This window comes from Apteryx rowi, unplaced genomic scaffold (genome assembly GCF_003343035.1).
Source record: "Apteryx rowi isolate R43461 unplaced genomic scaffold, aptRow1 scaffold_62, whole genome shotgun sequence".
NCBI classification, from domain to species: Eukaryota; Metazoa; Chordata; class Aves; order Apterygiformes; family Apterygidae; genus Apteryx; species Apteryx rowi.
The window spans coordinates 1,576,082-1,600,586 of NW_020450894.1; the positions used below are offsets into that span (position 1 = coordinate 1,576,082).

At 41.7% G+C, this 24,505-nt stretch overlaps 1 protein-coding gene across 2 annotated transcripts in view; it reads left to right on the plus strand.

Moving 5' to 3' along the window:
- Positions 1 to 24,014, plus strand: part of AKR1D1 (aldo-keto reductase family 1 member D1) — a 36,072-nt gene extending 12,058 nt beyond the window's left edge. The window contains exons 2-9 of one of the 2 annotated variants that reach the window (XM_026083896.1): positions 5,034 to 5,201; positions 9,682 to 9,798; positions 14,316 to 14,393; positions 16,706 to 16,828; positions 18,565 to 18,674; positions 19,094 to 19,259; positions 20,027 to 20,109; positions 23,853 to 24,014. In XM_026083896.1, the coding sequence (XP_025939681.1) occupies positions 5,034 to 5,201; positions 9,682 to 9,798; positions 14,316 to 14,393; positions 16,706 to 16,828; positions 18,565 to 18,674; positions 19,094 to 19,259; positions 20,027 to 20,109; positions 23,853 to 23,895 (888 nt within the window). In that variant the 3' untranslated portion in view covers positions 23,896 to 24,014. The remainder of the gene's footprint in view (positions 1 to 5,033; positions 5,202 to 9,681; positions 9,799 to 14,315; positions 14,394 to 16,705; positions 16,829 to 18,564; positions 18,675 to 19,093; positions 19,260 to 20,026; positions 20,110 to 23,852) is intronic. The other variant, XM_026083897.1, reaches the window with a different exon arrangement.
- Positions 24,015 to 24,505: the final 491 nt, after the last annotated feature.

Here is a 24,505-nt window from a genome sequence, read left to right on the forward strand (position 1 = left end):
GTGCACGAAAAATATTCTCCGGTTGCTTGATCATGTCTAATTGGGAGCAGAACTGAAGCTATGCATTTTTCAAGGGAGGGAGACTAGTTTTTGACAAAGTGGGATGTGATGTCTGATTCAAGACAACCCCTGTTGTCTGGAATAAACATTAAAAAAAAGTTCGTGGTCTCAGAGGAAAAGAGAGCAGACCCTTTTAGACAGACAGAACTGACGAAGCACATATTGCTTTTTCAGATTCATAAAATGTGGTGGCAGGCCAGTTGGCTACTTCATCTGTGGAAAAGGGGCCAAGTTGCTTCTTCCTTTCTTTCAATGAAGGTACAAATCCGAGCCTGCTCCTTCTAGCCATATGCCAGTTTTATTTACCATGCAACCTGAAGGAAGTGGATATTAGTACAACCTGTCATGCTTGGTTGTAAATCAGTAGGTTTACAAGCTATCGAAAAGACTGATAGAGGAAATAATTGTGTGTGTTGTTTCCTTAAGCTCTGTAATCTTAAAAATAACTTAGATGCTATTGAAGAACTTATTAGTGGTAGAGCAAGTAGTTCTAGTCACCTGAGCAGCTGTTCTTTTATCAGAATATATGTAATAAATTTAAGATCTTTTCTGGCACACATTAGTGACTGAATGTTGGAGCAGTGAAGATAAAAATCTGACTTACAGTGTACAAGTGGTTATAAAATTCCAGTTCTAAAATAACAGTCCTTGATCAAAGGAGCACGGTTGCAGGGCACACTGATTAGAAACCAAAACATTAATTACAGCTAAGGATCAAGCATACCTCTTATCTACACTTAAGTAAAAAGTAATAAAGAAGCAAAGACTTGTCTTAAGTCCAAGCCTCCTGAATTACTACTGATGAAGCCCAAAGGTTTATAATACCAAGAAATTTTAGTGCACCATCAAGCATTTGTACTGCTCTAAACACAAGCCCTGTCCATTTGAAAAATGGTGTGAGAATGCATAGAAAGGCCTAACTGAAATGAATATACAGCATAAGTAACTGCATTTCGTATTGCGTACGATATGCATAACCTGAAGTACGACTGCTGAGGTCTGATTCCCCTGCTAGAAATAGGTGGGATGGTTGTTCTGTGACTAGTCAGCTTGTGAGTCATTGCTCCATGGAGAGCTGTAATAGAAGTGCAAACCTTTATACACTAGGACATGTAAGAGCAATGTTATCACACTTTTGTCTGCAATTAAGTAATGGTTGGTTCTTAGCTGGCAATCTCTGATTTGGTCACTGTTCTGTTCTGCTAGTTAAGAACTTTGTTTTCATGAAAGATTGAAAAGATTAAAATTTCTTGGGCTAAACAGCTGAGTAGCAGGGAAAGATCAAGGTTTGTACCCTCACTGATGGAAAGACAGATGAAGTAGTAGTAATCTGAGTCATCCAGCTTTAAGATTGTCAGGAAACAATGGAATAAGATATGATACGTAGAACAACACTTCTAAAAAGTGACAAAACCACAACATGACTGGCCTGTGCAACTCATCAGCACAGTTTGCCACAGCTCATTACTGCAGGATTTGGAAGGATTACATATGTGAAGTGCTAGAGATGATAGTTTCTCCATTAGAATGAAAATAAGCATATGGTATAAAGTTTCCAGACTTGCAAATTTCCCCAACCTTCAGCTGGGAGGGTTCAGTAGGGCCAGGATTTTCCAAAAACCATTCCCTAGGTTTTCTTCCTTTTTTATCAGAAGCATCTCAGACCAGAGTCTGTCGGAGCTAATATGCCACATCAGAGTAAACAAACTAGTGCAATGAAAACATTTATATTTAATGTAAACCCATCTCCAGTCCTTGGTAATCAAGACCTGATCCAAGAAAGCCCCCGCAAGCCCCTAAAGATTAAGATTAATCCTTGAGATGGAGGAGTCTTTCACAGGGTTATTTGTACGGAGGTGTAGAATTTCCATACAAAAGATTAAGAAATATATGGAAGTTCGCCTCCTATATAACTTAATTGATTCAGCCAAAGGCAACTGAAGTTTACTATAACTGCAGGCTTTCTCATTTTCTTCTCTTCCACCCTCCCCCCTTTAAGTCTGCAATTATACATTCCCCTAAGTATGATAATAAATCCTTCTTTACTTATTGTTTCTACTTTCCTATTGAACAAAATGGCCAAGATGTTTGAGAAAAGATGCAACTCAATAATCAATATTTCCCTGCTCTGCAGAATTTATCTTACAGCTTCAGGAAAATTGGGAGCCACATTCAGGTAATCTCACAAGAGTGCAACAAAAGGAGAGAGGAAATCTTAGGATCAGGCCCTGAGCCCACTTTCAGGCTCTTCAACCAAAAGAGAAAAAGGAAAAAAAAAGTTTTTTTCCCCTGTATCAAAGTAATATCCTCTAAATGTTCTTTCATACACTCAAATGATACAAATCAAACAGTCTAAAGAGGTCTAAGTGCCACACTGTTAGAAAAATAAGGTTTTATATAGAAAATACTGATTACACTTTTTTTCTCTTTTGGATAACTAGTCATCCTCTAGACTTGAACTCATGAGAGCTTTGACCTGACTGCCCTGGCTCTGTTAGTCAACCTGAGCTTAGCATCTGAAGCTACAGCTCTGTGTGTTCATTGCCAAGATAGATGTACGATGTTAACATGATCAGTAACTGAAAACTTGTAATTCACGTGCCAAAGTCTTTTGTCTCTTGCCTTCCCCAAATCCTGCCCTCACAGGTTTCGACAGCACACAACACACAGAACATGTCTGAGTCTGTCGCCACTCCGTGCCTCGTGCTTCTGTAACGCTGCTGAACACTCCCCGAGTGAAAACTAGCCATTGACTGTTCCTTTAATGCTTTTAGCTGCTGTGATCTTCGTCACATCCTACTAACAGCTCAGAAAGGGCTCTGGCAGGGGCCGAGCGTGCCTTTGGGAGGCTCTCGCGCTGAAAGCAGCAAAGCATTTGAACAAGCGTTTCCTTGTCTGTCTCAATTAAGTGGACAAGGTTGCATCATAGCTACTCTAAATAATTTATCATGCCAAATTGTGCTGTTCTGCCCCTCAGCCCACATTCAGGTCTGTAATAAGTAAGGGTAAGCATGAGTGGCTTTGCGTTTTAAGTAAACTTTAGGCACTGCATCCTGGAGCAGAGTGGCCCTCCTGGGTCAGAGTTACAGTCCACCCGGTCTTGTCCACCGGTGGCCAAGGCTGAGAGCAGAGCAAGCAGACAGGGATGCATCCTGTTGTCCCAGAATAATCTTCCGGCAGCCTGCAGCTCTGGGACTTAGTGGCAGAGAGGCTGAACCCCCATCGGTCTTCAGTCATCCTTCATGGGTTTTTCTTCCATGAATGCAGAAGGGCAGGCCCATGACCTTGGTCTCCACAGCATCCTGGGGCAGTGAGTTTCACAGCTAGTTTCCACATTCAGAAATTGCGCATTTAAGCTTTCTGGCCAATGGCACTCCTCTTCTCCTGTGCTCTAGGAGCCCCAGAGCTCTGACTGAGCAGCAATGAGGCAAAAGTGGCCTCAGGCAGGGCCGTCCCTGGCCCAGAGCAAAAGAGGCCATTAGGCAGGTAGTGGAAGAGCAGCTGCTTGTTTTATGGCAAACTCCTGGAAAACCAAGCTGGTGAGTGCCTTGCAGCAAGGAGGGAGACAGCGGCTGCTGTGGGGGAAAAGTCCCTTCCCAATAGCACTTGTTGCCAGTCCCACTTCTTGCCTTTCTTTGGCAACAGCAGAAACAGGAAATCTGACATCTTCTCTTCATACTTGCTCTCCATTCCGGTTCTCTCTGGCCCCTGCCTTCCCCACAGGAGACAAAACTTGGTCCTGGACCCTGTACTTGGAGGTAGCAAAATTCACCTTTTGGTATCTACTTCTGGCAGAAGCAAAACTGAAGTTGGCTCTTCTGTCTTCATGCTCTAGGTGGTGTTGCCTCAAGGCAGATGTCTGATCTGCTTGTGCAACTTGCTGCAGAGCAGGTGCAGTTTTCAAAGCAGCAGGTTGGCTCACTATTTCAGTTTTCCTTTGAGTGGATCAGATGTCCCTGTCTTAGCAGAGTAATGTCTATGAAAATGGTGGGAAAACATTGTTGCCACGTGTCATTGACAGCCCTCAGCCATCACTGCTTTGAGCTGCCTGCTCCTTATGCAAAACGTGGCAACAATAAGACATTTTCAGTCCAATTTCAGTGACAGGCCAAATGACTGTAGTGGAATTCATGCTTTTTTGCTTGGTGTGGCCTACCTGCATTTTGCTTGCCACATTGGCTAACGGGAAACAGGGCTGTTCTGAAAAAGAAAAGTTTGCTCTGAGTTTCAGTAAAGATGAGTAAACTTAACTGCAGTATGGAGTACAAAAATATAATTGTCATTTGCACATATCAAGATTTCTTGAACTCATCTTAAACTGAAGCAGTTAGAGACCTAAAAATGTACACAATCATCTGCTGGTTCTTGACCAGACTATAAAACAACTGTCCACAATTGAGAATTTGGGTCAGTAGATCCTCCTGAGCTACCACCTTTTGGATGGCGATACCACCAACAGTGAGCTGGTTTGAAGAGAAAGAAGTCACATCTGAATTTCTCCTTCCTGCTCTGCTGAAAGCTCTCCTGGGTCATGAGGTATTCAGACAGCTTCTGGTCAGATAGATGGTTGACCAGCTCTGCTACACCAAAAAGCTCTCTTCCATTTGAGGAAGGGATTTTATCAAGTAGCTGTTGTAGGAAAGCCATTACTCTCTAGATAAGAAATTCTGAAATCACTTTGACACCAAATGCATTTAATTCTGCTTTGTGAGGACTCTTGTACTCGCTCTTCCAGTGAAGTTTCTGCTTTGCTCCTCTTTCCAGTCTAATTCCATATTTGTGACAGTTTTGAAGAAAAGTGCAGAACACACTTTATTCAGAAGTTGAAACACTGATGTTTGGAGGGGGTGAGGGATAGTTAGACTGGATGAACTCCAGCATGACCCTTGTGTGTGTCTCACTGACTCTATAGCATTGCAACAGACACAAGCAGGAGACTGGAACTATGTTTATTCTTTTTCTTCTCCTGTTAGACTCCCAAAGGTTCCTGTCTAGAATCGGTGAAGATTGCCATTGATACTGGTTACCGCCATATAGATGGTGCCTTTGTCTATTACAACGAGCACGAAGTGGGACAAGCCATCCGGGAGAAGATTGCAGAAGGAAGGATCAAGCGAGAAGACATCTTTTACTGTGGCAAGGTGAGAAATTGCACTTGGATTATTTATGCTAAATCCAGGATTTCTGTGAATGGGCTTTCCTAAGAATACCAGGGATCAACATCTGGCGTGCTGCTAAGCCCAAAAGCCTTTATTTTTCTTTCCTAGTATTACCATAATGCCTCAGAGCATTATGAGCATAAGATTTGTTGTATAACTCAGGAGTCACTGTCATTCTCAGTTTAAAGCCCAGTTAGCAGTGTTAACCATGCAATATGCATTCTGTCTGGTATCGTAGGTACCTGCGAGTTTGGATCATTGTGACACTCAGCAGTGCTGTTACTGTCCCACATGCTGTGCGGGCACAAGCATTTGTTTAGTCACATAATGAGTCTGATCTGGACAATGATCCTGCAAATGAGTTATTTTCTGTTAGAACAATTCCCCTATAGGTTTGCCATGAGATTGCACAATGAAAGGGGTGGGAGCAAGCACGTGTGTGTGTGTGTGTGTGTGTGTGTGTAAGTGTGTGTGTACTGGAGAACAGCAAGTGCTTAAGTTGGCACTATTGCCAGAAAATTACTCATCAAGCCACTCCCTAGTTACTGTATCATCTGCCATTAAAGAGTTCTAGGTTCATGAATCGACTCACTTGGAGAGAAGAGGCTGTCATACTTTCTCTTTAGATCAACAAGGCCGTTCAGAGTAACACATGAGCTAGCTAATGCTTTAAAATCCCAACTACAAGTTGATGCTCTGCTAGAGGAATGAAAAGGGGAGCATCTGATAAAAGTCGGTACAAATACAATCACTAGATCACAGATATAAGAGAGAGAGCTCACTGCACATTGCTGAATAAAGATCAGATACCCCAGGAAAGTTAATGGTGCCTGTGCAGTTTGTAATGGAGTTTACAACCTCAAATTTCCCTTCCTGCAGTGCTTCTTTAGACATATCAGCCTAATATTTTCCCTTTCTCCTTTCCCAGGTAAAATGTAGTCCACAAAAGTTATTCAACTCTTGGAAATAAATTATCATGGTTCCTAGAGTGAAAGATCCCATGGGAGAAAAGGTCTGTTCTGCTGTGCTGTGAGCAGCTTGGTTGAGCTCTATGATCTGGGAAACTAAGCTTCAGATTGGGTAGCCTGCAGACCAAGTGGATTATCAAAGCTATAGAGCAATTTCCAAGTAAAGCAATTTCCAGTCTGTAAAGTATGCAAGTTTTTTTCTAGTCCCCTGCTCAGTTCTACTGGTAACAATCTTGCCATCCTGAGCAAAGTTCATGTCCTCAAATTTTCCACTTTTATCAGGGTAGTCTCTCAGTCTCTCATATGCCAAAAATGTTGATTCGAGTCAGTCAAAATATTTTGTTTAAACTGTTTTACAGCTTCATTACTGCAAATTACCAGGAATCAAAAACACAAAATTGTGCCAAAAGTTTAGAACCAGATGTCCTAACAATTCTGAGTTTTTAACTTGGCATCCTGCTTCCCCTGCTGTTTCCTTTCCCCCCCCCCCCCCCCCCCCCCCCGCTTTAAACCTTCAGGTTCAGCAAGTGTGCATCTCTTGTTAAAACTTTATCAGGATTCCAAACTTACTTTTACAGTTAAGCCTTTCTATATTCACTTGTTTGATCTAATCACTAGATGATTTTCCTCACTACTTAAAATTTGAGCCATTTATAATCAAGAAATAGAAGATGCAATTTCATAAGTTCAATTTTTCCTGGAAAAAAAGTTGTTCCCTAAACTGAATGTCCTAGTAGTCTCAAGGCTGCAATTCCCAGTACTATGAGTCAAGACCTATAGTTTCAGCCTTACTTATAACTGTGAGATGGGATGCACATGGATTTGTCTTTCTGTTCTGTGTCTTGTTTGTGCTTGACAAAACAAGGGTTTAACCTCAGATGCTCAGGTTGACAGTTCATTAGAGCACATCTGTAGTCTTTAAAAAATATATTCAAAGGCATAAGTAGAAAGCATACTGTAAACAGTTCAGCCCATCACAGCCAAGGATTTTCACAGGTCACATTCGACATTTACACAGCAGCTCTGAACTCAGAGGAAAAGTTGGACTGAATGTCCCTTACCTTACGAGCTTATGTATCTTCAGCTTTATATACCTTATGAGCTATAGACAAATATCCAGCCGCTGACAGATAAATGACTAGCATTAACTGTTGCGTCTTCTTGGAAATGTGGTAGATATAGTTGATCATTCTTGAAAATAGCAGGCACAACAAATTTGTGTTTGTTTTCAGCCTCTGAAATCAGAAGTGCTGGAAATTCATGGCACTTTGGATACTCAAGCACCTCTTGCAGATCCTTCCTTAAACAAAGATGATGCAAATCAAAGGCTGGTCCATCAGCAGTGACTAACAAAAGCAGCTTCACTAAGTGGCAATATTACTGGAATAGTGACTTTGTACAATTGTGCTGCATTTGCCAGTTGAAATCATCAGCACTTGCACTTGGCTCCTGCTGTTGGCTGGCTGATCAGACAGAGCAGCTCAGTATCCAGAAATTTTAGAGGTTTTCTATCAATTGCCAACAGTTCTCTTGGCTTATATAGCAAGACCTTTTTGGTCTCCTCTTTCATCCCAGGATATTTCTTTCATTAAACTAAAAGTAACATTTCCAGGGAATGTGATGTCCTGAAATGCCAAAGCCAGCTGGCAGCTTTGACAGCTGTAATGTCTACATGGGTTCTGCTTAGGTAGATATTACAATAACTTGTACAAATCATGAAAACAGTTATGAAACTCTAAGTTTCTGTGGCATCTATGTATTAAGGTAGTATAAATGTTTGCCATTTCTGAAGGCTGTTTCTTTAGAACCTCTGCAGTTGTTTAAAAAGAAGTTATTCACTGATAGGTACTTACTCAACTTTGTTATCAAAGGCACTTGGAAAGACAGTTCCAAAACTACCAGCATACCTCAAGTTATTACATTTCTAAAATACAGTAACAAAACAAACTTGACATGAAGGGTATACAGAGTCAGTTCCTTAGCCATATTTAAGCTCAAAAGAATATTTCATTTTACATGTAAAATGAAAATCCAAGATTGGAAAATGCTTAAAAAAAAATCCAGACCAAAGACTTCCAGGAAACCCTGTGGAACACCTTAAAACTCTGAGAGCAAGACCTTAGTCCCTTTACTGCAGTAGATCCAACCAATGTAACCAATGCTTAACAGATCATCAGCTCTTCATGCCTTGCAACATACAGCTGGGGTAAGGCCTAGTATGAATTTCCATGTGCCGACTCCTGCTTTGCTATATCTCCTTTGGGCTGCGTCAGATGCGCTACTCTGACAACAGCTGAGCTTCAGGTTAACGTGTTCTTGCCTCTGCTGGCGCAATTGAGCAGGTACCTACTCCCTATCCTGGACCTTTGAAAATAATCTGGTTAAAAAAATTCTAAAATACTTTAGTACTCAGCCAGGCTTCCTTTAACACCTTTAATCACTATCTTCTCCTGAAAAAAATCTGAATTCAAGTGTTCCGTGCCTCAGAGATGGACTCATTCTACACCTTGGCATGCTGTGACCGTCTGTATTGGTGGCAGAACTGGCTAGGCAACAACTGTAGGAACAAACATCTGGATTTTCCAATCAAAAAAAGGTGCCAAAGATTTCAACATCACTCCAAATGTTAGTTTTGCACACTGAAAGAAAAATAAGATTTGCCAGGTTGTTGTAAGCAAGCAAATGGCACTTTTAACCTTCCATGTGCGTTAATACCGGCTTTTGTGGTTCTTAACTGCGGTAATCTGTTTACAAAGAGCTCTTGGTTACTAATTACCATGCTATGGTTTTATTCTTGCAAGAGATCTGCATTAGCAGAGCTCAATTAGAGATAACACTGAAAGCTAATCAACTGAACACACCACAGCATCCTCAGGGCATAACCCATCAAAGAAACAGTTGTGATAAAAAAGGGTGAAAAGGCTGTGTTTTGACTAATCACACCTGCTTCACAGCAACTATGCAATAATACATCTTTAAGTGAGGACTGGGGGGTGAATTAAAACTCCCCTAGGTCAGGCAATGATTCAGGGTCTGTGACCGCATGAGAAAACCAATTGATTCTCTTTGTGCTTGGTGTTTGGCTCTTCAACAGCTAGCTCACATGATCTTAGCCTCTGCGTTAAAACTGACCACAGATTTCTTGTGGGAACAGTCAAAGTTTTCCAGTGAAAGCATATGCTTGGAAAGCTCAGAAAACAAATGAATCTGCTCAGATTCATTGAGCAAGAGTTTGCAATTTGCCCAACTTGAAAGAACCTGTCCTAAGCACAGGGACAGCTCTGGGCAAGGATTCACATCTTATCTCTCTATCTTCCTCTGGAAGAAGAGACGATAAGACCCCCTCACCTTTGTGTTGATGTAGACCACAATGGCTTTACACTGTGTGCAATGAGCTCTGTCAGAAGGACAAGAGCATGGTGGGAGAAACAGCTGGAGGATCCTTGCCATACCTCCTGGCAACCAAAAAAATGACTCTGTGCTTGCTTCCCCAGCTGTGGAATACCTGCCACCCCCCAGAGCTGGTGCGCCCGACACTGGAGAAAACGCTGAAGATCCTTCAGCTGGACTATGTTGACCTCTACATTATTGAGCTGCCCATGGCTTTCAAGGTGAAAAGAAAAATTGCCCTAATAATTGCACAGTTTGCTTGAACCAGAGTCTGTGTCTAGCATCCTCCATCCAGCTTCCAATCCATGCTGAAAATAGCACTTTGGCCAAATCCTGGTCTGCAATATACACTGCCTGCATATATTTCTGTGTGGAGAGGCTTGTAGCCCGTGTGAAAATAGTTACTGACAGCTGTAGGATAGGATCTCTCCACTGGAAGGACAGGGCTCTTAACTGGGATTGAAAATGCACTTTCTACACTGAAGAATTATTTTAGCTGAAGCAGTGCACGTGTCTAAATCCTCTCTGAGCTATGAGGAGAGAGTCACCAGAGGAAAAAGGGGCTAGCGGCAAAGTTTGTAGGGGGTAACAGAGGGGACGAACCACCAAGCAGATTTCCTTGCTCCGCTCCAGAAACCAAACAGTCTCAATAGTACTAAAAATACTGGGCACATGAAAAAAAATCTTAATCTCCTTAACTCTAGAGTGCTTCTCTCAAACAGCTTTCATAGATCACAGTTGGCCTCAAACACGGAGTGTCCATCTCTTGTTCTCAAATGTCTGAAAAGCTGAAGTCTCCTGTTCCTTCATTCTGCTGGCTCTGGAGAACTTGTCCCTGTACTTACAAACCCTTCCAAATGCAAGGGTCTCACATGTGGTTGCATGCCTCCGCTGCAACCGGCTCTCATGGATCCCTGAACTTTCCAGTTCCACCACCAAGCTGGACCTTGCTTTAGAGTTTTCCCTCTGCAAGTACATGATATAATAGCACTAAAATTTGAAGACAGAGCTTCAAAACACGTTTAAGTGATTTTGAACCAATAAAATCCTTTTTCTTGGAGAGTAGGACCAGGAAATTAGCTGGCTAATTGTTGCTGGGGGGACGGGGTATGTTCTAAGCTGGCTGTATCTCTTTTTGCAAGGAAGGCAGTTCTACAGTTATTAAAATTATACTCTATCATGGATTCTAAACTGCCAGAATCACTAGGTAAGAAAGGATTTACCAATGTAGCAATCACCTTAGACCTGCAGTTCCTTTTTTCCTAAGGAAGCATTAAGGCATGTATAAGAATGATTGGACTCATATTAAAACTTTATTTATATGATCACATGTTTGGAATCCTTTTGGGTACATTTTTTTAAAAATTCCCACCACTTGCAATTTCCTGTTTCCCCTTACTTCTGTTTGTATTCTCTAGTAGTTCATTCTCCCACATAGTGAAGGTCATTGTCTCACAATATAAAGATATAGACAGCTGGCTTTAAAGTAATGTACATCTGACTCCCTGAGGCCTGTATCAACAAGCTGAGACACTAAGAGTAGCAGTCCTGGAACTTCATTCATGTGTCTCTTGAGAGAAGAAAAAGCAAAGTCACTTTATGCCTGAAAAAATATACATTTTTGGGTGCCAAATACAAAAAAAACCACTTTTGCAATGGTGACAGATTTCCTGTTTTTGCTCCCTTCCTCCCACACACACACTTCCCACACGTGGTGCTTGTCTTTGGCGAGGAGGGTGCAGGTATAACACTAACATATTCCTACTCTGCCTTGCTCCGTAAAAGCTGACTACTTGAAAGAGCTTTCCTGTCTCCCCAAAAATCTTCTAACAAAACTGGCCTCTGCATGAAATCAGTGAAGAGCATGAGACAAAGGTTACAGTCCCACTCCAATAAACTGGTAAGAAATTTGTCTCTGCAGGTCCCAACAATGCAAGCTCTCACAGGAGCTTTCAGGTAGAGTAGGAGGAATCCGTTTTCTGAGAGCACTGCTCAAAGGAGGAAGAAGCCACCACCCCAGCACTTCTGCATGGATCATGAATGGCTGATATCTGGGGTGACTTTAAACACTGACTTACTAACACTGACCAGCACCTCCCTGTTCTTTCTGTTATGCGAATTCCCCATTCAAGACTACCATCCTTCCCACCTTTCCTGCTCCCCACCCAGCTCCCTTTCCTCACTTTACCTGGAAGTGGTGCACAGCCCGTCTGCCCTGGTGAGGCAGGTGACCAGCTGGAACATGCCTTCTCCTGGCCGCTGCTTGCCTCTGCCCGGGGAACTCTTACCTGCTGGAAGGTTTTCTAGGTAACTACCTGGTCAGATGACTGATTGATCAATGAGCAGGTACCTGTGCACTAAATCACCTCTAGAAAACCCTTCCAGACTAAATTATTCTATGATCTAGCAGGAAAGCAGGTTATCTTAGCCTTATATTGAAGAAGCCTGTTCCCAGTATCTTCTTGTCATTTTGAGAGAATAAAACCAAACAGACCAATGGTCTAACTATTTGACTTCCTATTGCCTTCTGTTTATGCAATAGGCATTCACAAGTTCTTAAACAGCTCTCTTGTGAAAAGCCCACTTACCAAAGAACATGTTATGAAAGCAATGGGGTGTGCGGGCCTGTCTTTTTGCGTTTGTGTTGCTGATGAAATTGTTATCATGGGAGCAGGGCTTTTCCTCTACCAACACAGAAGTTACCAGCTTCTGTGTTTTCGATATGCAAGTCAGTTTTCTGGTAGCCTTTTGGGGTGCCCACAGAATTTGACTATGACCTGATACAATCAGAACCCTGCACAATGGCAGTGACTGTCACAGCACTCACGTAGCAGCACCACAGGAAGCCACCTTATGTTCAGTCTAAGATCTGTGACTTTCTGCAGGACAACTGCGAGAGATGAAGAGAGCATTTATGGGAATGACTGGCGTTTTGTAGCCCGTACAATCCCAAGCTAAGAAGTGTGAGAAATTTCTAAAAGACCTTTTCAAAGCCCTAGTAACCATGATGCGGTCACCATCAAAACACTGACTTTGTCAGGGCTTTCTCCTGCTTTCTCCATCTGCAGCCAGCTCTTTCATTCAGGAAATTCCTTGCATAAAAAAAGAATGGCTTGGCAGACATAAGCACTCCCTGGAGACTACTGGGACAGAGACAACCTTACTCCAACAACCGTGCAGTTCCCTGTAGGTAGAAGGAAGGACTAATCCTTGTGGAAACACACAACAGCAGGTACCTCTAGACTCAGTCAAGATAAGTTCATATTCAAGCCACTTTTCATCCTAACTTTGCTGGCTTTTTGGAGCATAAGTGGTAGAAATAGAGGAAAACGGAGGGGTTGATGAAATAGCTAATGTAATTGCTGAACGATGACTAATATAAAAAAATAATGTTGAACAAAAGTTAATTTGTTCCGCTAGGAGCAGAACAGAGTAAACAGTCTTGAATTCAGAGCCATCTCATGAACTCAATGATGTTCGTCTGCTGCGCCTGCATGTGTAGTTTATGGATAGTCTGGTGGGATACCATGGGGTGGAATGGGGTGTTCCAAAATACTAGGAGTGGTTTTGTAAATAAGGCTTCTCCACCTAAGTTATGATGGCAAATAGTCTGTCTTCTAATAGTAAAAATGTATCCAACAGTCACCTACCTCCTTCTAGTCAAGTTTTTTCCAACAAGACATAGCAACAAAGGCAGCAGGTCTTTCTGGAATTCATTGAGGAAAGCCAGCACATTTGGAGGAGACAGTCTTACAGTTGTAACTTAGACCTGGGTCTCTGAAATCTGAAGCCATGTTTTCCGTAGGCTCACTTTTCCCATGGAATGCCTTGAATTTGAACTTCTTGACTGAATTGGGTGGCGCCAGTTGCTGATCATATTAGTCACAGATGAATGTTCCCAAGGAATTACCATGTCAACATCTTATATACGGTCCTTTGAAATGTATCTGTCTGAAGTCAGATCAAGTATCAACCATCACAGAAGAGCTTTCTTTGGAAAAAAAAGTGAAATTAGGATCAGACAGACAAAAGAGGAGGGCACTAAAGCATTGCCTGCAATAGCAGTGAAATACCCAGCAAATAAGAGAAAGCAATGCTCTTAAGCACCAGATATTGGTTTATAAATCATCCCCGAAGTCCTGTTTATGCAGGACAGAGATAGGAGGAAAGAGTTGCTAGTGCCCAAAGAAAGATGGATAATGTACTTTAAAGGTTCATGGCACATCTTATAGCTGTGCCTTCAGCCCTTTACTAATAGTAGCTCTTGGAAATGATCCCTCCTACTGGAACTGGAAGCTGATTCTTCCCAAGTACCTCTGACACAAGCAGGATGGGGCAGAGGGCAGGGAAGAAGGAAGGACAGAAGGAAAGAAGAGGAAAAAAAAAAAAAAATATATATATATATATATATATATATATGTGCTGGTACTCTAACCCAGCCCTTTGGAAGAAAACTAGCCCTTTGGATGCCTTACCCTAAAGGTTAGAAGTTTATTGAAAAATAAGGCCATCCTGGAGTTCCTGAGTATGCACTCATGTGATAGATCAGAAGTGCATCCAAGGACTTTCTAGCAGTGGACGGCTGCTGGAGGATGTGGTAAGACCAGCACGAGTGACCTATTGAATTTAGGGTGTTTCAGAAAGCCTTTGAAATTTTGTTTTGCTAGGAGAAGCAGATTGTGGAAAATCTTTGTTCTGAGGAGTGAACTTTTTTTTTGTGTGTGGTTTTGCTTTTCAGCCTGGTGATGCAATCTACCCAACAGATGAAAATGGAAAAATGATCTACCATGAGACAGACTTATGTGCCACTTGGGAGGTAAGCAATCATAACATTCATATATGCTTTAAAAACCCAGATCCTCATTCTCAGCTTTACTTGGGGCCTTCAAAAACAGAACTGAGGCATATTGACAGGGCAAATGGATCAAATTCTACTAGCTCCATGGATAAATTTGACTCCTGCCTACAGGGAGGCTGCTTCTTGCCATCACTTAATTAATCTTAAAAACAAAACAAAATATTTGAGACATCTGACATCCACATTCCTTCTTTCAGAGAGTGCATTTGCTAGTTAAGATATCTGTAGCTTTATTCCAGGGTCTCCTGTTTTATCAGATCTTTGCAACAGGAGAAAGTTGGAGCACTGAAGAAAGAAGTGATTGGATCCTTCTCAGAAAGGAAAGTTCTTCACCTTCAAGAGAAGACAGAATTTGCCCTAAAGCTCACCATTAAAAAATAAAAATAAAAAAATAAAAAAAATAAAATAAAATATAAAATAAAAATAAAAATAAAATAAAATAAATAAAATTAAAATTAAAAATAAAATTAAAATTAAAAGACATCAAAACAAGTTCACTCACTTCTGAGTTTAGTTACCAACTGAGGTTGTAAAGCTTTTCTACTTACAAAACATGGAGGGAAGTAACAATTCTGTGAACAATTCTGTGAAGGGTTGCATCCTAAATTTGTTTGTGGTATGCTCAAGTCTCATCAGATGTCTCATTAAGCCTACTGCCAATTGGCCGAAGGACCTCAGGTGAAGCAAAAAGCGAGAGTAGTGGTCTCTTCACATACCTGCCTTCTGAAGCCCTAGACACTTTAAATCATGGCCAAAGCCATGATCTCTCCTTCTGCACCAGGAGTGCTGCAAAAATATCACTAATTCAGCATGGTTCACAGCAAGAGAGTTACCTCAAGGGCTACCATATGCTCTACTTCAGCTTGCACTGTCTAGAGTTGGATAGTCGTGTCCTGATTTAACTCTTCTTGAAGTGCAGTGAATAGAAATGGAGATGCAGTAGGAAACTCCGAGTAAAAGTACAGGCTGCAATGGAGCCCTGGGGTGGGCTTTGGCTTTCTCCTGGCAGCTGAGCCACCAGGCAGGATTTCAAAGTGGACAGGGACTTCCCTGTTAGCTGTTTATTTTACCCTTGTCTGCGGCTGATGTAGTTCATTCCTCTGATTCACAGACTAGTTGCTCAAATGTTAAAAGCAACAGCTGTCTGAACAATATTATGTTTTTATCTTCAAACTTGTGCTTATTGTAAAGGATATAGTGTAGTAGCAATTCTCTCTTCAGCTAATAAGCCAGAAGAAGAATAGCTGGTGATAACTGCCTGCAAATAATATCTTCAGTCTAAATAAAACGGGCTAAACTCAATCTAGATAATTTCACTGTTTCAGTACAGTGTTAGCAAGCAAAAATGACTCCAGATGACTATATTTGCTGACTTGTCATTGAGTGATACAAAGCATATGAGGCCAACTAGAGGTCATCAAATATGTGGTGCCTCTTACCTCCCTGCTCTCAGTTCCTGTGAGATAGAAAGGAATAACAAAACTGTCAGAAGAGGCCTCCAGCTCCGGTGGAGGGAACAGCAGTGGTGGGGTCTGCTCTGCCTCAAACAGCCACTGAATCATTTGTGTGCAGAATTTCTGGGCACAGAGGGGAAGGCTATAGGAAATGACCATCTCTCCTGTTAATGACTCAGAAGATGAAGCTGATCAAGAGAGCTGGGGCATGTATTTATACCCAGTATTTATAAAGCTGTCTTAACTATTTGAAATGCAGAATATCTAGAATTCCTCTCTTCCACCTTTTTCTTCTAATTTGTACTGTACTGAATTTTTCCATGCTGGTTTTGTGATGTACTCTGCCAGATATTTAGGTGATTTCACTAGATAGAGACTTCATATAGAAAATTATCATGCAGTCGAAAGGAATAAACTGAGTGATCAGAAAGGAATCTGTTTTGTTCACTCTCCCTTCTTCAGCTTTGAAGTAGTGCTAATGGAGCACAAACTAAGCAAAACTCTTTAAAACCGAACATTGACACTTAAATATCCATATCTCAAATGTTTCTTTCATCTTTCCAGACAAATTCTGCCTTCATGGGAGGTATAAAACATTAGGGTTTGGTCTGGAAAGTGGGTCAGTGGATACCCTTGTACTGAGATTAGACTAGCAGGATGGCATGAGCCCTCATGGTAATAGAGCTGCTAGCTCTGCTACAGCAAGGGTTTTTCTGCAGTCTCAAGAACAGGCTATGCTCTACCTATCTTTAAAACATACGCTGCAAGGAACCAAGCCAGTATTTGGGACTCCACCAGTCTCTGCTTTCTTTGCAGGCTATGGAAGCATGTAAAGATGCAGGCTTGACAAAGTCCATTGGAGTATCTAATTTCAACCGCAGGCAGCTGGAGATGATCCTGAACAAGCCGGGACTTAAGCACAAACCTGTCAGCAACCAGGTATGACCACAAGCCAAGGTCAGTGGCTGCAACAGTGCCACTGCTGTGTAGAAAATGCAAAGGCAACACGTGGCCTAAGCTGCCGTGTGCAGAAGGGTGACGTATGCTTTGCCACAGCTGCAGCATTCCATACTGTCACTCTTCCATTTCTAGCTTGAAAATATTACTCATGCTATTTAGGCTAAAGATAATATTTGAAGGTGCCGGAACAATCTCTCTCCTCAGTTCCTGCTCCAGGACTATAAAACTTGTGCCTCTGTGCCAAGCTCCATGGCAAGTTTGGATGCTGAGTAAATGCAGATTTTAAATCTCTGCCATGTACCTTATTCCAAGTCCAAAACATTCCCAAGACGAATGATTCGGGGCTAACCAGTCATCAGTGAAGCCATGTCTACCTCAGCTGACACCAAACAAAAACAATCCTAAATATCAGGGAACCTGAGTCATTCTAGGTTTCCTGGGTTTAACAGATATTTAACAGCCATTAACAGCCATTAGAGGTAACTCCTAAAATTCCTGGACTTGCTTTCCTGTGTCCTTCCCATAAGAAGTTCAGTGAGAATTGGAGAAAAACCTATTAACGAGGAGACCGCATTAAGCAACTGACTTGAGCTGAAGCTTTGAAGAGGATAGGCATGTCTAAATTTTATGACAGCAGGGCTCAAAGACGGAGGTAAGTGACCCATCTGAATGTCTGAAACCTTTGACTCTGGTATTTGGTAGTTCATTTCCTAGAAGTCAGTGGGGAACTTTTTTGACTCCTCTGGCACAAACGAATATCCACATTAGCAGTAGCAGAGGGGACACCAAAGACCACCTAAGAAAAGGAGAGTCATCCCACCCATAGCACATGGCCTGGAGGACTGGGACCTGTACCAGGCAGCACAAGGAGGCTGACCATAGACTTCATTGCTGTCTTTTGCCTACATGGAAGGGGCAGCCTGATGAAGAAGGAAATTCCAACACCACTCACTAGTGTTAACATACTCAGTGGGTACAAAATGCAATTACTCTTTCTGGAGTGCCCATAAGACTGTACCAAGCACTGCTGCAGCTTCCTGGGGTCAAGGAAAACTGGGGAAAAGATTAAGCCTAGCTTAGGACGTTGTGCCAGGTAGCTGAAAACAGTAATTGCTCTGTCGTCTTGTAGATATTCCTCTCCCAGAAGTTGAGAACACAATCAGAAAATCCCTGCCTTTAAAGGAATGATGCACAGTATTTGCAATATGGGAGGGTAAGGCTCATAATAAGGTCATAACTGTTATGGAGATGTCTCACATTTCACATACTGCCCCTCAGCTTTCTGTCTGGGTCAACTCTTCCCCTAAAAACAGTGTTAGATTAGCCATCTTGAATGCAAGAAGCCGAGAAAGACCCACATGAGATGGGGAGGCTTCTCAGTCTCCATCTCTAGTCAGCTTCCCCCACCTCGATCCTCCCACTTATTGCCACCTTTTCACTAGGGAACAATAAAAACTTCCTGCAACCAAATTACAACCATAGATGTTGAACTGCTGTCCACCAAAAAAAAAAAAAAAAAAATCCAGCCTCATCACCCAGTGGTGGACAATTAGAACAGTAATCATAGAGTGAGTTTACCTGTTCCTGAATTTACTGGTATCCTTTCCTGCAATGGAAAAGTCATTTCCGGTCTGTAACTCTCCCATACATTGGAACATCATCCACTTCTGTATCTAGTCCTATCAATTAATTGTTCTTTCTGCATTCTCTTGTAGGTTGAATGCCATCCCTATTTCACCCAACCCAAACTCTTAGAATTTTGCAGACAACATGATATTGTTATTGTTGGGTACAGTCCACTGGGAACCTCAAGAGATGAGACATGGTAAGTCCGCATGTTTCTTTCTAATAGTAGAGCTGCTTTACATGTGAAGAATAATAGATCTCCACTGCTGGATCTCTGCAGTGTCTCAACATTATTTTGGGGAATGTAGACTTGCAACACTGCTGCTGCATTCTGTTGTCAAAAAGTGCCAGGTGTCTGTAAGGTCTCCGCTACCAAAAAGCAAGTGACTGTAACTGAGAATGCTGAGGTTTGGGTGAGGAGGTGCAATCTAAGTCAACATTAGGACATCAGATAGGATGGAGGACTGTCAAAGTCAACATCTTAAATGTCCCAGAGCTTCTCTTTCATCCTTCACACTACTTATCAAAAAGGTGCAGCATTACATCCATGAATAGTAGATGACTATGTCTTTTGGCATAAAAATGGAAAGATAATTTCTTTTTTTCATTCTGTTCCAGGGTAAACGTGTCCTCCCCTCCTTTACTGAAGGATCCTGTGCTGAATGCCATTGGTAAAAAATACAACAAGACATCTGCACAAGTTGCTTTGCGTTTCAACATCCAGAGAGGGGTGGTGGTCATTCCAAAAAGCTTCAATCCACAACGCATCAGAGAGAATTTCCAGGTAAATCCTTACTCTTCTCGTGCATGGATGCTTACAGTGGCTTGGCCCCTATGGAGGGTCACTTCCCAATTTCTTTCTGTAGACAATAGGCTTTATCCCTGTCAAGCTTTGTCAGATTTGATCCTTTTTGCCCCCATTACTTAATGCTACTATGATGCAACAATGGTAGTGCAAAGTAGAGAGGAAATTCTGATGTCTCCAAAACCCCATAAGTGGCTAAAATTCCAGCTGATAGTGTGTACTGGAGCACCAGTTGCTCCACTGAGCAACACAAGCGAGATGAAGTAATCTGACAGGTCCACAGTTTAAGGTTGCTGGCTGTAGGTGTCCAGGGATGACAGACTACTTCTGACCCATGTTCAGGCATGGTTCAGCTTTGTTGCTGAAGGGAAGGTGGTGCACACTGGTATGCCAGGAAGGTTCATAACTCCACCATCAGAAAACATTTAGCTTGACACCACCCCCCAGTACATGTGCTCCTGTGTCTCTTGCCGCACTCTGTACCATATTGCTCCCCCCTTCCCCTATCAGCATACTGCTTTTGAAGCCAGCAACCCAGTAGTTACCAGACTGACATTCTCTTCTGGGAAGAGAGCATAGCCAATGTGACTGGGTTTACTCATGTCCTCAAGACTTGCATATAAATGAAAGCAAACTTTTTTTCTTTTTTTTGCATTTTTCTGGACTTCTGAAATCTGGAACATATTAATATTGATGTTTGTTGCAACAAGAAATGCTAACTTATTCCTAACATCTCCTTTTATTAGATCTTTGACTTCTCCCTCACTGAGAAAGAGATGAAAGAAATTGAAGCCCTGAACAAAAATGTCCGTTATGTGGAACTGTTGATGTAAGTTCAGAAGAAATCCTATATACTCACTGAACACTCTCTTTTTCTCAGAGGCTCTCAAAAATCACTTGCTTTTAATTTTTTTTTTTGTATAAACAACCTTATTTTAAGATCCAACTTGAAAGTCAAAGAAAATGTGAGAGCTCTTTAACACAGCCTTCAATATGTATGTGGACCACTTGCAAAAACAAATGCACAGTACTTTCTTACAGCTCAGACTTCAAAAGCCCGTCTAGTAGAAGATGACTGCATCTGGCTGTCTCATCTCTGCTCCATCTCCTTAAGCGCTTTCCATTTTATGTTGTAGTGAGCATCCATCTAGGAGGCCCTGTCTAGCTACTAGTACTGCTATTGGAGCTGAACTTCAAATAGGCGCACTTTCTCATCTCTCCCCTCCTGATGCTCAGCAAGCCACATTGCTGCACAAGTGTTATTGCTTATAGATTGTAACCGTAGTGTTTCCATAGGCAATTTGTCCTAAGTTTCCAGGTGGAAGGCTAAGAACTAAATAACATTATCTGAACCCACAATGGTATCTGAAACCACAGGGCTAGCTCAGGGAAAGCTCTGCTCCTTCTCACTTACTAGGGTTTGGTCAGGACAAAAAAATTTGCCTACTGTACTTCCTTGTAAAACATGATACATCTTAATAACCACAAGAGGTCAGAAACTTAGTTTCTGCCTTTTGTCTGAAGTTGACTTCTTCAGCAATCTGCCTCTCCTGCTGCCATGCTGTTGTACCTTCCTACATGGAAGGCAGAAAAAGATGCAGCTTGTTTAACTACTAAGTCACTTCCTAATTGTCTCTGAGAACTAACAAGGCTTTATCTCTTGCTGCTTGTGATCTAAACCTTGCCACCCAAAGTAGTTTTGCCTCACTTGTAAGCTGCACTTCCCCAGGAAGCTCAGATTGACTCAAGGTCTCTTATTCTGGAGAATGAGACTGTTTTTCCTTCAACTCAGGAGCATCTACAGTTTGTGGCCAAACTCTATGCTTTCCCTTTTTCAGGGCATCAATGTGTAGCCAAATGCTAAAGGGATTCATTTCCATGCATTTCTCTTGTAACCTTGGATTATCTGTGTCTTGCCAAACTCTAGTGTGCTCAAGCACTAATAATAATAAAAAGTAGGACAGCAGCATCAATAGCACTCTAAAACATTGACTATTGCTCAAAGGATGGGCAGTAATGTTGCAAAGACACAAATACACCACTTAGTGTACTGCATAAATACGATAGAAAATATGAACTACGTTAAAGCATCATAATGCAGTTCATCTTTCACATTTAAGCTCAGCCAGGTGCTCTGAAGCTTTAGTTTCTTAAAACTTAAAATAGCCTTCCATCAATTAACAGTGCTTATTTCCAGAAGGCTTTACACGAATTGCCTAGCAGATTCTTATGTGTATTTTGGTATTGGAAATCGTTTGGTTTTTGATTGCTAAGTTTTGAGCCATAACATCATTTAAACTTTGTTAGTGAGGATATACATGAAAAGTAACCTTGGTACAAATGCAAGAATCCTTTCCAAAAGCAAAGTTAAAGGATGGAAATGCCCGCAGGCAGAGAACTTCCTAGGCCATTCATCCAAAACTAATAAAAGCAAATGTTTTGCTTTATTTGACCAAACTTCATGACGGAAACCCACTGAGAACAAGAAAAGCAGGATATATAGAATGGATATTGATAGCTGTATTTTTCACAGAAGTACCAGATTTGGGGAAAATAGTTAACTATAGTCTGGCTTCAACTGTGAATAATAACTTCTTGGAAAAGTGAAGCTGCCATGTAAAGAGTAGCTAAATTTGTATCTGCCAACCAGTGTGTTCTTATACTGAGTGTCTGGAATGGACACTGCAACAGATGACTTGCCAGCCTAGAGAGATTTCTTCTTTCATCCAGCAATAGTTATCTGAAAAGGTCAAACCATCATACAGAAAAACTTCTGATTAGTCAACTTTGTTGAAAACCTTCCATTGCTGTGATGCAATGCAGGTAGGAATGGAAAACACAGCTTATCTGTGGCTCTTCCAGCTATCAGCTACCATGGGTAGTGTGTGGAAATCTCTTGTTCCAATAGCGTGAGTAATCCCATAGGATTACCAATAGTGTGAGTATATCCCATAGGATATTGCATTAACTGGAATGTGTTAGAAAGTTAAACACCTGAGCAGAAAATGGAGTTTTTGCAAAGATATGAATACTCCAGGAGATCTCAGCCTGAAATGGTTTCTTCTCCCCCTTGGGAAAACAGGAAAAAGTATTGTGCTGGGTGAGTTCTGCATTAATCTGTCTGCTTGATTTATCTTGTATTCTCTGTCTCTGCTATGGATGTTCTTCCTTGCTTGGACCAGTTATTCAAAGCCACATCGTCTCCTTTGAGTAAATCATTTTGCTACTTAAGAGGACCCAAGACCTGAGAACATTTAAGAGAGATCTGATTAGCAAGCTTGTTCTATAGATGGAAAATAGAGATTAGGACATTGGCAACCCAGACATTGTCAAATTGTACTGGGCGGGGGGGAATGAAGAGCTGTGGCTTGTTTTTTTGAAGCAAGTCAATCTGTTAATATGTAAACAGTTCAGCTTGGCTGAATATCAGAATGAAATATTTTGACACAACCAATTTAAAATGTTTGATGCCTTCCAGTCAGCTAACTTCAATATTGTGAAATGTATCCTTTCCTAATTGGAACAAGTCACAACTGGAACAAATGCCGGTATTTGTTGTGCTTTGCTGTAAGGCAAGGCAGCCAGCTGCCACAGTACACCTGAGAGGGTTCTTCAGAAACTCTTGTTTTTGCTAATGGAAAATGTCAAGCCAGTGCTTGTGGTTTAGCATCATCTTCTCAAAAAAGAATTCTTTCTCTCCCCAGTCTGTCAAGTCATGGGCAAAGTCAGTCTCATTTTCATCTGCAGGTGGCCCTGGGAATTTGCCTGTTACCTTTTATAGTGTTCCTGCATCATGCATCTTTCCTGAGCATGCGTTTTCTATGGAGCCTGAAGTGTCTCTACCTTTGGTAGTATGTAACCATGAATTTCCATCTCCTCCCCGAACTGGGTCACCTCAAAACTTCCTTGTAAGCACTCTGTCACCAGTGCTATTAACCAGGCAGAGCATCTGCACCTAGGTGAGCAAGTGGACTTTGATTAACTGGGACAGCCATGTCTAACCTGGATACAGCAGCCGCATGGAGAAATGGCCACACCAGGCCGAGACCTGCTCACGCCAGTTCTAAGTGCATAAGCCAAAGTAATACAAGATTTCTTGTCAGATCTGCTCTCTCTCTGCTTTTCCTCCAAATAGAGCCCTTATTTAGATGCCAGCTGAGAGGGTTTTCTAGATATTTGAACAAAGAAGTCTTCCCTCTTCCACCACACATGCATATATAGCAAAACCTTTCACCTTCCCTACAAAACTTCCACTAACATGGGTTAAATCCACAAATACAGTGAGAATAACTGACCTGCAGAATCCTTCCCCCACCCCACATCTGCCTTTAAGGAATGATGTCCGTAGGCCTGGGGGGGTGTGTGGGGGGAGATAATAAATAAATAAATAAATAAATAAATAAATAAATAAATAAATAAATGTCCTTCATTGTCCTCACCTTAAAGCCTTCCAGGAACACTGCCTATGTATTGCAGGGAAGAGAAGAGATCTGCTCGGCAGAGGACAGTTGCATCAGTGACACAACCTCTTTCACCTGAGAACCTCACTTGTTCAATCTGACCTCTCCGCAGGTGGCGTGACCATCCAGAGTATCCCTTCAGCGATGAATACTGAAAACAAAGTGCATCAGGCAGGTTCCTAACTCGGTCTCATTAGGCTTCATTGAAACATACCCAATGTTTGGTGCTTCAACTTTATGGGAGACTGTAAAAAATCAGCATTAAAAACATGAAATTTACCTCCTATTGTCTTGTCAGTCTGTTATTGCTACTGAAAAGTAGCTCCATTTAAGCTATTGAGTCTAGGTTTTTGGCTTAGAAGGCCTAAATTCTCTCATGAGCACTGAACGTTCAAAACTGATATTTTGATAAAACTGAGAAAACAGGTTCACCAGTTCAGGACAAATCATCTTTGTTCTATGAAGACAATTCTATGCAAGATATTCACTGAATTTGAAACAAGAATTTATGGTTCAGCAGATGTGACAGTAACACTTTGCTCAACAAGTTCAGGTGAAAGAAAGTTAGGAGTAGGGAACTGACAGGATTAAAAATAAATAAATAAAAGTCATTACTTCAAGCAGTGAAGCCTGTTTCACTCTGACCACAGAGTTTTCCATCCCTCTGCACCAGCTGCATTCCTTAGATACACTCAGTCTGGTTCCACATGCAACTAGTTCAGACCCTAAAGCATTGTAACCATGCTTATGTCCCCTGTCGCTCAG